General features: G+C 32.0%; 1 protein-coding gene across 1 annotated transcript; it reads left to right on the top strand.

Moving 5' to 3' along the window:
* The first annotated feature begins 6,077 nt into the window (after positions 1–6,077).
* LOC129316399 (periodic tryptophan protein 2-like) lies at positions 6,078–13,177 on the top strand. Its single transcript, XM_054960805.1, has 7 exons — positions 6,078–7,345; positions 7,499–7,750; positions 7,839–7,931; positions 8,351–8,722; positions 10,460–10,801; positions 11,657–11,884; positions 12,800–13,177. The coding sequence occupies exons 1-7, from the start codon at positions 6,158–6,160 to the stop codon at positions 12,968–12,970; spliced, it is 2,646 nt and encodes an 881-aa protein (XP_054816780.1). The 5' UTR covers positions 6,078–6,157; the 3' UTR covers positions 12,971–13,177.
* Positions 13,178–13,380: the final 203 nt, after the last annotated feature.

The raw sequence follows: 13,380 nt of genomic DNA, 5'->3' as shown, positions 1-13,380 counted from the left end.
ATCCTATAAATAAAAACAGAGGAAGCACGCATGCAAATTACTAGCTGGGGAAGGAAGGGGGAAGAAAATGTTAGAAACCTCAAATGATTATGTTAGAATAGTAGTACTTGTAGAAAAAGATGAGATTAGGGGAAAAGCATGCGTGTTCTAACTTTTCTTTTTCTCTGTTTAATAACTTCTCTTGCCAAAAACGTTGGGGGGAAAAGGCACACAAGTACAATGGAGCACACATAGGTATTACATTATAAATTTAATCACTATTCTTCATGAAGTGCACTATAATACGATATAGTACAAGTATTATTAGTTTAAGAGGCTTAAGATTTCATACAATTTAAGCTTGAGAGTTTTAGAGTAGCAGTACTTGTACTACATTTTACTATAATATACTACTATTTTAATGTTTAACGACTCTCAAGTTGAAGATGTTGAAGGCTCCGAACCTGTAAGGATAGCAACACTTATACTATATTATATAACATTGCATATGATTTAAAGTAGAAATTAGGTTTAATGTACTACCTATACTTGAGTACTTCCATGATTAACGAATGACTTTCCAAAATTGTCCTATAAATTGAAATGGATGGAGTAAATGTATATTTCCTCATATCTTTATTGTAAGACATTTTTAATTGTTTTACACATATTAGTTTTCTTAATATCATAAAAAATGAAATATACTTTCATTTTTACTAGTTTTAAATCATAATATAACTACATTAAATTTTTCATGTTAATTAAGAATGAATAAAAATAAAAAATGATTTAATTATTACAAAATGTTCTATATTTTAGATTAAAAATTACTTCTAAAAAGTATTTTACATATAGGACCTTAGGGAATATATATATATATATATATATGTTAGTGGGAAAGGAAAGGAGGAAGATGTCACAACCTTGTATGATTATGTTAGAATGGCAGTACTTGTAAGTTTGAGAAAAATTGAATAATGAGAATAGGTAAAAAGCATGTGTATTCTTCTTTTTACTTTTTTTTCCATTCCCATTTACTAGTTTTTATACACAGGAAGTGAGGAAAAAGCACACAAGTACATCAGAGTGTACAAATACACGTAGTACAATTTAAATTTAAATTTAGGCACTATTCTAATAAGTTGAGAGTCCTAAACAACTCAAGCTTGAGAACGTTTTAGGATAGTACTATAATGTACTACTATTTTAATGTTCAACTCTCAAAATGAAGACGTTGAAAGCTCCAAGTTTATTAGAATAACAATACTTGTACTATATTATATTACATTGCATATGGTTTAAAATAGCGACTAGGTTATTAGGGTTGGAAGGAGATATCTGGAAAAGCCATGGAGGCTTTGATTCTATGAGTAGTTTGAAAGGGGACAAAAATCAAGGAAATCAGAAGAAAATTATCTAAAATAAATGGTATTCTTTTCTTTCTTACTTACATGCCTATATATAGTGAGTAAAAACAAAAGGGACATAAGTACATTGTAGATCTGTAATACTTGTAGTACATAAGTACGGGAAGTATAATGAATTAAAATGCCCTTCTAGGTAATTCACAATGCAGTACAACGTACTATATTGGTACAAAATAAACATTCATGCACGTACATGCTTAATTTTTGATTCCATTCATCCAAAAGGATAGAGTTCATAGATATCCATATATAATTGTTCACTTAAAGCTATCATAAATTTTGAAAAAAAAAAAATTATGTATTTTTGCACATTATATTTGTTTTTTCTTTCAATTTTCTTTAAATGGTCAAACATTAATAGATATTAATCAAATTTAATAGAATATGTATTGCACTCATTATAACAAGCTTATAGATTTTCTTGTACCTTTGTTTTCTTAAAGATATTGGATGCTTCTAAAAAAAGTTGCTAATTATTTTTACCCTTTAATCCTTATTTTAATAAGCTTAAAGCTTTGCTCATTCAACCTTAGAAGAGTTTTAGAATAGTAGTACTTGTGTTACATTACACTAGATGTTACAAATATTTTAATGTCCAACTTGCAAGTTAAAGATCTTAGAGGCTCCAAACTTATTAAAATAACAATACTTGGACTATATCATATTGCATTGCATATGGTTTAAAATAGGAATTATTAGGTTTATTGTACTACCTATACTTGCGTAATTCAACGATTTATAATATATCACTTTCCGAAATCGTCCCATAAATTGAAATGGATGGAATAAGCGTGTGCGTGTTATAACGTATCACTTTCCAAAATTGTCCCATAAATTGAAATGGATGGAATAAGCGCGCGCGTGTGTTAGAACCTTAAATGATGGAAGAATTTCCATTGACCATACTTATTTAAATTTAAAATCTCTAAATTTTTGAAATTATATTGTAACTTAGGAACACTGATTAGATATTAAATTTTAAGGAAAATAATAAAATTGCATATTATTTAAATTAATATCAAAACTTTCTTATTTCATTTGTTCTTTGTCTTATTTTACTTGTTAATTTACTTATGAAATGTTATTAATTACCCTACTTAACTTGTTTTCATTTTACATATTTAAATCATTTTAAAATAACTTGTTGATTATTATATTGTATGTTATTCATTTATTTAGGGATAGTTGTTTATTAGCTTACTTCACTTATTTATTATCCTACTTTATTTATTCATTATCAGACTTTCACTTAATTTCATTCCAAGAAAATGAATAAGTGTAATAGGGCAATTAATAATATTCTGAAAGTAAATGAATAAATGAAGTAGAGCAATTAACAACATGTCATAAGTAAATGAACAAATAAAATAGGGCACTTAACAAATGAAGTAGAGCAATTCTAATATTAATTTAAAAGAAGAAAAATTTTATCATTTTCTCTTAAAAATTTAATAACAAATCAATACTATTAGATTGCAGTGAAATTTCATAAATTTAAAAGCTTAAAATTTAAATAAGGTTAAGGGGTTTCTATTGAAATTCTCCCTTAAATGATTATGTTAGAACGGTAGTGCTTGTAAGTTTGTGAAACAATAATGAGACTGGAGAAAAACCATGTGTATTCTAATCTTTTTTTTTTAAGATTAATTTCCACTTAGTCCATATGCATAGGAAGTGGGGGGGGGGGAGCATACAAGTAGAGGTGTACAAATACGAGCAGTACAATATAAATTTAGTATCTATTCTTCACCATGTGCAGTACAATACAAGTACTACATTGTACCACTATATTGTACTACTTATTTTTATGTCCTTAACTCTCAAATTGAAAATGTTGAAGGCTCCAAAGTTACCAGAATAGCAATACTTGTACTATATTAAATTGCAGTGCATATGGTTTAAAATAGCAGCAAGGTTCATTGTACTACCTGCATTTGTATACTTCATTGCACTTGCATCTTTCTCTTTTTATTTTTTATTTTTAATTCAAATGAGGGATTAGGGTTCTACAAGTGAAGAGGGTTGGAAGGAGATAACCCAAAAATAAGGTTCGGAGAAATTATGGAGGCTTTGATTCTACGAGTATTTTGAAGAGGGGGAATAGAGGGAGGTGATTTGGGATGCCAACAATGGTGTGCAATGGAGTCGGCTTCATCAAGAGTACAAGATGCATTGGTGCCAGCCATTGCTTGACTACTTTGACTGGCAGAGGCATAGCCAGAGTTAATGAAGGAGAAGGAGAGCATTAAAAATGATAAACTTGTTTGGCAATCTGTTATGAGAATAGTTTGATAATGCAGTTTCAAAAAATATTTTAAAGAACAAAAAACTCAAACATTGTCTTAGATAATAGAAGAATGGAAAAATCTTTTAAGTATTATGGGATTATTGTTTTAAATAATAATGGACAATGGAAAAAAAATACTTATTTTTATTATTTTTTTGTTTTTATAACATGTTCTATAAAATATCAGTTCTTACAATAATAAAATAAAAATAGTTTCAAAGAAACTCCAATGGCTCTCATTTTAAATTTGAAAGAATGATACCACACTAGAGAATTGGAAGGGAAAGACTAATTAAGCATTGGCAGATGAAAGGAGAAAAATTACTATGGAATTCAAAAGATGAAACTAATTCCTATTTTAAAATCAATACCATGACAATTGTCTTCACAAATTGATTAGAAAAAAGTGAAAATAAAATTTAAAAACTGACCAACCAGGGATGATTCTAGTACCAGAATGGGGGGATAGAAGGACAGACATCCATGACCTTTTTATATATATATATAAAACCAATGAGGCATGAGAATAGATCTTAGAATAAACTTGTTTGACCAATGAGATTCCACCAATAACTACCCAATCATATGAGATTTAGTGCCTCTTTGGATATGTTTGTAATCGATTTTGTTCTCAAAAAAATTAATTATTTGGTTTATTAGCCAAACACTTAAAAAAGCAAAAAATTGATTTCAATCATTAAAATTAAATTTTTTTTCAAAAGCCAAGATTTTGAGCTTTTAAAAAAATGCTGATAAAAAATTATTGGAGAAATTACAAAAAAAAGGCCTAAAAAATTATAAGAAAGACACAAAATTGTTTTTTTAAAAAATCAAACTCTCTTCTCTTCTTTTTTTTTCCTTAGTAAAGTTGATTCTGAATAAACTATTCAGATATCTTTAATTTTGTTAAAAATAATTTTAAAAAAATAATATCCAAACAGATTGTGTTATAACATAATTAATTATGATTAAAATCTACTACTTAATCAATTATTTTTATAATTTATTATATCTAACTGAAATCGAAACGGATACTTATTACTTTTGTATATATATGTTGATTTAAATACTATTCTAGACAATTTACAATGTAGTGCGATGTACTATCCTAGTACAAAACATATTTGTGTATGCATATAATATCTCAAATTTTAATTCATAGATTAAATGAGTTAATCAACATTAATTAGATAAAAATGAATATTAATTAATTTGAGGATGATTAAGAATGGCTAGTGAGCCTATTTATTGTGTTAACAATCTTCGGATCAAGTTTAAAGATATATTGGGCTACCTGGGCCTAAATTGAGAAGCTAATTTAGGTTAGACCATTTATTGTGGCAGATTGTGATGGATGCATTGCATGCTAATGTAAATGGTTAGAAATTTGAATAAATAAGTCACACATGTGAGCTCCAAATAGAAGAGCAGCACAAGCTGCAATGCATGAAAGCTTAAACATGGCCTATGCTCTTGAAAAGTTCAATAATACTATTTTTAACCCTATTTCTTTAATCTTTTAAGTTTTGTTTGGTACCCCATACTTCCATATGAGTTTATATTCCAATTTGTGCATGAATTAGCCTTTGAAACTTTATGTGTTCACTTCAAAACTTGAGATATTGAATAACAAGGTTTTACACTATCAATTATGAGTCTTAAACTTTTCTAACATACTAGAGTGTTATTATTCAGTTTTAAACTATTTTATCATGACAAAATCTATTCTACCATGTGTTATATGAATTACTTTAGTAAGTTCAATTCTAAAAATCAGAGTAGACCTTGAAATTGAGTTTTTTCTTTTTTTTATGATTAACTCTTTATAACTACAGTTAATCCTTATCTACAATGGTAAGGTTGTTAGAGTGATTATTCATTAATTTTCATCAAAAGGTATGGTAATATGGTTAAGTATTAATATTAAATTAGGCGATATTACAGCGCATGTGTCCAATTAATATGATATTAATTTATATAGGTACTTAAAATAGAAAAGACTAAATTGCCTTTTTTTAAAAAATTAAAAAAACTTATCTTATTATAAATGGACAAAAAAGATGAAGATAGTAGGATCCACAAATTAAATTCAAAAGAATTGAAGCAATTCCATGATCAATATGATGGAATTGGATTCTAGCATTTTTGATAGAATTATGATTCTTAGAAATTACAATTCTTGCATACTAATCATGTTTAAATTAAAATTTCATTTTTAATTCCATTTCATCTTACCAATTTAATGCTATCAAACATGGCCTACAAAAAAAAAAAGAAAACACTTCGTTTCAACGTGCGCTAATCCAAAAAAAAAAAAAAGACAAAACAAAACAAAAAGAAACAAGTGTTTTAGCAGCCGTACTGCTTTCTTCTGTGCCGTCGATCCTTAAACCCTAAACCCCAGGGCAGGCCTGCTCCAAGTTTTCACGTTTCAGGCGTCTCTCGGCTTCCTCTCCCTCAAGCCATGAACTTCAGGTTTCACAACCTGCTTGGTGCTCCTTACAGAGGTGGTAACACTGTAATCTCCAACAACACTTTGCTGATTTCTCCCGTCGGTAACCGAGTTTCCGTCACTGACCTCGTCAAGTCCCAAACTACAACACTACCTACTCAATCATCTTCAAATATCTCTCGCATAGCCGTCTCGCCGGACGGCGTTTTCTTGCTAACCGTTGACGAGAAGAGTCGCTGTCACTTCATCAATCTTCGCCGCGGCGTAGTGCTCCATCGTATTAGCTTTAAGAAGCCCGTCCATGTTGTCAAATTCAGCCCAGATGGCTCCTATGTTGCTGTTGGAGCGGGCAAGTTGGTCCAAATTTGGCGCTCTCCTGCATTTAGAAAGGAGTTTTTCCCTTTTGAGTTGGTTCGAACTTTTTCCTGCTTCGATGACAAGATCATGTCATTGGATTGGAGTCCTGACTCGAATTACTTGATTGCTGGGTCTAAGGATTTGACTGCAAGACTGTTATGTTTGATTAAGATGAGTGGCGGTGTTAAGTACGAGCCGTTTAAGTTCTTACGTCATAGAGATTCTGTTGTGGGTGCTTTTTTTGGTGTTGAAAAGAAAACTAATAGAGTGTGTAAAGCTTATACGGTTACAAGAGATTCGTATATTTTTAGCTGGGCATTTACGTGTGAAGATTCTGAGCCACCCTCGCCTGCTACACCGGAAAGGGATGTTGAAGGAAATATTGATTTGGACGGTGGTGATAATGTAAAGAAGAGAAAGAACTATAATAATAATGATGCTGAGATGCTTGAAGATGGGTACTTGTGCAGAGGGAAGTGGGAATTCTTGAGGAAGGACTATTTTATGCAGGCAGCAAGGCTAACGGCATGTGATTATCATAGAGAGTTAGACATGGTTGTTGTGGGTTTTTCAAACGGTGTGTTTGGCTTATATCAGATGCCTGATTTTGTATGCATTCATCTTTTGTCAATATCAAGGGAGAAGATTACAACAGCAGTGTTTAATGAGCTTGGAAATTGGTTGACCTTTGGCTGTGCAAAACTGGGTCAGTTGCTTGTGTGGGAGTGGCGATCAGAGAGCTATATATTGAAGCAGCAGGGTCACTACTTTGATGTGAATTGTCTTGCTTATTCACCAGACTCGCAACTCCTTGCTACTGGAGCGGATGATAATAAAGTGAAGGTAAATAAATATCAGTGATGCTATCGTGATTTGAAAATTTTTCCTAGTGTAAAATGGAAATTTTTCTTGAAGCTTAGAATTGATTTTTTTTCCTGAGCAAGTTTGAATGTTAAAATTTGATATTAGGCTAAGTATAGTGCCTCTTCGTTACAGGTGTGGAATGTTTCCTCAGGCTTCTCCTTCGTAACATTTTCTGAGCACACTAATGCTGTTACTTCTCTGCATTTTATGGCAAGTAACCATTGTTTGCTTAGTGCATCCCTGGATGGGACTGTACGTGCATGGGATTTGATCCGCTATCGAAATTTCAAGACGTTTACTACTCCTTCTGCAAGACAGTTTGCTTCTCTGTCAGCAGATCAAAGTGGTGAAGTGATATGTGCTGGCACTGTAGATTCCTTTGAGGTATTATTTTCACAAAATTTGGGTGGATCATGGCAATACTACTTTCCCCCATTTCACTATATTTTTGCTTAATGATACGTTTTGACAGATTTTTGTATGGTCAATGAGAACGGGCCGTTTGTTGGATGTGCTTAGTGGTCATGAAGGTCCTGTTCATGGATTGACGTTTTCTCCAACAACTGTGAGTTAGCATTCTTTCCCGCCATTTGTCAGCATAATTAATATCTTGTAGTTTTAGCTTGCTCTGACTTTTAGTGCTACAGCAGCAAAGTTATAAGTGATTTATATCTATGTATAATATAAAAGCTCTAACAAGATGCACTATTCATTAAACTATAAACCATGTAGCTCATTTCTTAAACTTTGTGTAACACACTGGAACTAGCTTGCTAATAATTTCCCATAAGCATGATCATCCTTTTCAGGTTTATAAAATAATGTAGTTTTGTTTTCATGCATTGACAGTACTGTCATATGGAAATGTTTTTCTTCGAGACGTGACTTAACGAGGGCTCTGAAGTTTCTATTTTTGGTCACTTGGTGGTTTTTTACAAATTCTAAGGAGAAGCTTAACAAAGTTTTCTCTCTCTCTAAATGTAGGCAGCCCTAGCTTCATCATCATGGGACAAAACTGTGCGGTTGTGGGATGTTTTTAATGGAAAAGGAGCAGTTGAAACATTCCCTCACACACATGATGTTCTCACAGTAGTTTACCGTCCAGATGGAAGGCAGTTAGCTTGCAGCACAATGGATGGGCAAATTCATTTTTGGGATCCAATAGATGGTGTGTTGATGTTCACCATAGAAGGCCGCAGAGATATTGCTGGAGGACGACTTATGACTGACAGGAGATCATGGGCTAACTCAACCTCTAGGAATTACTTCTCAACCTTGTGTTATTCCGCTGATGGAAGCTACATTTTAGCTGGGGGAAGCAGTAGATATATCTGCATGTATGATGTTGCAGACCAGGTTAGATTTTCACAATTCTATCATCCATTGTGTTGAATTCCTTCTTAAAAGTTGCAACATATGGTTTTAATTTATCCTTTAACTGTTATTTCTTATAATGTACTTCTTTAGTTAAACAATGTTCCTGCATTCTTTTTACTCCATGATTTCTTAGCATTCACTTCTCAGATGTGAATTGTGATGAAAATTTGAATAAAGATGGGCGTTTACATAATTTGTGAATATTGTAAAAATCATGGTGACATAAAAACATTCTTTTGCATTAGGTTGAATCTAGACTGGTTTGCTTCTTATCACAACTAAATATAATGCTTGATTTGGTTCATTTGTATCTATGAATAGTAAAATTGATAGGTTCTATGGCATAAATAGAGGAGGAACTGGATTAGTGTATGCATAGTATCACAGTTTACACTGCTGGGTTATTGCAAATATATATACAGGTTATGTATCTTTAAAATCTTTTGATGTTAATGGCTGTTCCTTGAGGATAAATTTATTATTGTGTCATGTTTTCTCCTTTGTGATCTAGCTGACTGAAGTTTGGAAGGCTATGAAAGGGTTGTTTGGTATAGCTGAGATCTATTGAAAAATTTGAAATGCAAATGATGCATAGTAAATGTAAATGGATTGTATTTAACTCATTGACACTCCTAACAACCACATCTTCTATTTTACTAATTCCCCAACTAACTACCTTCCTAAACCACTCTTAAATCCCACGTGGCAGCAAATCATTCCATGCTTGCATGCATACGAAAAACTGGAGGAATTATTGAGAATGAATTCTGCCTTGTTTCCATTTTTTACTGTTTACCAAATACAAAGGAATGGATTAAAAATATTCCATTTCATCCCTGTCTGTTTTACCCTGTAGCCAGGTTGTGTAGAGTTTCATTTCATGAATCATTATTTATCTCGTGACATCTTCGAAAGGTATATAGAGGATTGAATGGGATACTTGTCATTTGTTGTTGACTCTCCTCCCGACAGCTTGATTGGGTCTTTACCTGCTCCACTCCATCAATAAAAATGGGGAAAAAGTCCATTGGAGTTTTGGATCAATAAACAATGCCTTCCATGTTAGTTAAAGGGAAAAGCTGCTATTTCCTTGTTCTCTACGCACGACAAAGTAACTGTGTGTCTGTGTCTAGTTATATTTGCAATTTTGATATTACTCGTTATGGTATAATGTGTCCCATAAATGCATTTTATAACAGATAAGTGAGTGTGTTGAATCCATCTCTTGTTTGGTCTATGTTGGATGCAGAACTTATAAATAGCGTTCATAACATTTAGAAAGTGGGGAGAGGGGAGTTCAGAAGCTGTTCTTTTTTAAAAGAAAAAAAAAAAACCAAAGCATTCGGTAGTTTTTGTAATAAATAGAATACAACTTCTACAATGAGGCAACTTTTTTCTCTTGACCTTCGAGAATTATTTCGTGTCTGGAGATTTTATATACTTTTTATGTTGAATAATGTTAAATGTATTTACGTCTGATAAAAGGATGTCACTATCAAATTCTCTCTACTATCCTGGCTCTCTGCATGTTGGCTAAATAATGCGTTTCTGTTGTCTGCTTCCCTGTTTATCACTGTCTGTTTGTCTACCTGTATTATTAACTCTGGGCTGTTGATTGGGGATATGTGATTTAATTTTTACAATCCAAATCCAACTCGTTTACACATTTTGTTCATCGAACAGTTCCATTCATTAATTGGAATCTCTCCTGTTCAGGTACTGCTCCGGCGATTTCAGATAACTCTCAATCTCTCATTAGATGGAGTCCTTGATAAGTTAAACTCAAAGAATATGACAGAATTTGGCCCACTGGATTTGATTGATGATGAGAACAGTGATGTAGAAGAAGGTGTTGACGTACAGACACGTGGCAAAGTAGATAATTTACCAGGTTCCTTGCCTAACCGTGGAAGGCCTGTTATTCAAACAAAATGCCTAAAAATTGCACCTACTGGTCGGACTTTTGCAGCTGCAACTACTGAGGGAGTTCTAGTTTATTCAGTTGATGAATCTTTCATCTTTGATCCAACTGATCTTGACATAGATGTTACACCAGAGGTAATACTTCAAACTTTATGATTCTTCTCATAATACCAAGTGTAGATATACGTAATGCCATATTCATTTCAAAGAAATGAGATTATTGTGGATAATATTTTCTGTGCAAAATAACTTTAGGTAATGTTTGGATTGGTGGATTTAGATTTGAATTTTAGATTTAAAATCTCATATTTCAAATTTTACATTTAATACCCATGTGTTTAAAATCTTTTGTCTGGATAGTTAAAAAATTTCAAAGGAAGGAGAGAGACGAGTTGAAATTCGAAAAACGGAAATGTAAAGTGATGGGTTTACAAGAAAGAGACACGAGAGAAGATGCAAGAGTGATAGATGCAGAACCAGTGAAAATATGAAGAGAACGAAAGGTTAATTTCAAATGATTAGAATGTAAGAGAATTTTTAATATTACAAAGGAAATAGAGTAAGAAATGGATTTATATTTGAATCAAATGCAAGCCCCATATATTTTTGAATATCCAAATGGGGGATTTGGTTCAAATCCACATTTATCCAAACACAACATTAGAAAATATGTTTAACAGCCTGACGACACACCCTCATCTGAGTACTGAAACTATTTCTTATACAGCATGAAGCTAACATGCTGATATGTGAAGGCAACGTGTTCCCAGTAAATAAATTGTTTGATTTTTTCCGTAGCAGTTCTATTGTTCTTGAAAAGTAGTTTTAGTAGAATAGTAGAATAAACTTGAAAAATGTTTGCACCAAAAAAGGAAATCGGAGCTTAACTGTGTTGTTTTGATATTACTGAAATAGTGTTCTTAGTCTTGCCGGCTACAGCAATTCCTTATTTGATGTTCATTTGTAATATGAGCTCATATTTATTCACAGGCTGTCGATGATGCTCTAATGGAAAATCAACATACTAGAGCTTTGATCCTTAGCCTTCGGTTAAATGAGGACTCAATCATTAAAAAATGTATTTATGCTGTCAGTCCATCAGATATTCCAGCAGTTGCTTCATCAATACCTCGTACATATCTGCAGAGATTAATTGACGCACTTGCAGATCTTCTAGAAAGCTGCCCACATCTGGAGTTTATACTCAGATGGTCTCAGGTATTATCCATTACCTTAGTATCCACAGAAAATTATATTCAAGGACCCAAACTTGATAAAAAAATCTGTGTTAAAAATAATTTAAAATTGTAATTACCCTAAAGATTAGTTACTATCTAATTTTAGAGACTTGTTGCAAAGCTTTGAGAAAACTTTAATTAGGTTTGGAAAAGGTACAATCTATCTATATGTAAAATATAAGAAACTCTTAAACAAGCTCACTAAATGCAACGTATTTTTCAGACTCCATGCAAGGCTAGAAACCCATAACTTATGAATGATGCAGTATCATGTAACGACAATAAGTTCTATCTTATTAAATGGGATCAGTTATATGAATTGCACAATATCACTATGCTCTGTTAACAACTATGTTGCTCACTGACACTTTCAATAGCCTCTTTTGAAGATGGCCAAACTATTTTAAACATTTTTTTTTTACCATTTTCTTCTTAATAGATGTCATGCCAACTCTTTCTCATATATGATCATTATAGAAGTTTTTTTTTTTTTTTTGGTTCTAATGCTCACACATTTATCTCAACATTTTTATCCTTGTTTCTTGTTCAATTAATACCCAACATTCACTATCATATGATGAGGTATATATATACAATTTTTTTTTTTAAAAAGTCACTATCAATATATCATATGAAACTTATAGCAAGTTACTCTACTATTTATGAGTATAACCTGTTTTAGTGAAAGTTTGTATTTAATTCTTCAAAATGTAACTGTAACGTTAATTATTCGGCATGATTACACTTTATGTAAACTTCTGGCGTAAATTTTATTGATGATGATTCTATAGATGTAATTTTCTCTAACATCGAACTTCCCTGCTCAGCGTACATGCTGGCTGCTGTATTTTTTGAAAACTATGATTTTAAATATTGCATTTTGCTGGTTTAACAGGAGCTTTGCAAAGCTCATGGGAATCATATACAGCAGAACTGTAGAAATCTGCTTCCATCGCTAAAATCTCTGCAAAAAGCAATAACTAGACTGCATCAAGACCTGGCTGACACATGTTCCTCCAATGAATACATGCTGCGGTATTTGTGTTCTTCGGATGCCCAGAAATGATTGCGACAATTTTTATCTTTTAGGTGCTGGCACCTTGATTTTCACAAATGTCCAGAGAAGTTTTGACCCCACAAATTATTTCATCACTGTAACTCGAATATGAATCTTTTATTATATTATACATCAATATAGGTTCACGGTGCTTGTTCATGGTCTGGATATTTGTTGTATTAAATGAAAATGAAATCCATAGGGTGTGTTGGATTTTGTGAAGCCGAGTATCTCAGGCGCTAGGTGATAGAATCATAGAATTGAGCCATTTCTTGTGTTATTTTAGTTTAAATGTGTTTCTGATATTAATATAATAAATTGCATCGTTTTCCAATCTACTTAGGTGAATCTTTTAAAATTTAAAATTAATTTATTTAATTAAATGAAAATGATATTTTAAGTTTACATGATTTATGAGA

The sequence above is a fragment of the Prosopis cineraria genome, unplaced genomic scaffold (assembly GCF_029017545.1).
Source record: "Prosopis cineraria cultivar Desert tree isolate PC_DT_omini unplaced genomic scaffold, ASM2901754v1 PC7, whole genome shotgun sequence".
NCBI lineage: Eukaryota > Viridiplantae > Streptophyta > Magnoliopsida > Fabales > Fabaceae > Prosopis > Prosopis cineraria.
The sequence above is the reverse complement of the archived record's forward strand: the minus strand, read 5'-3'. Positions and strand labels throughout refer to the sequence as shown.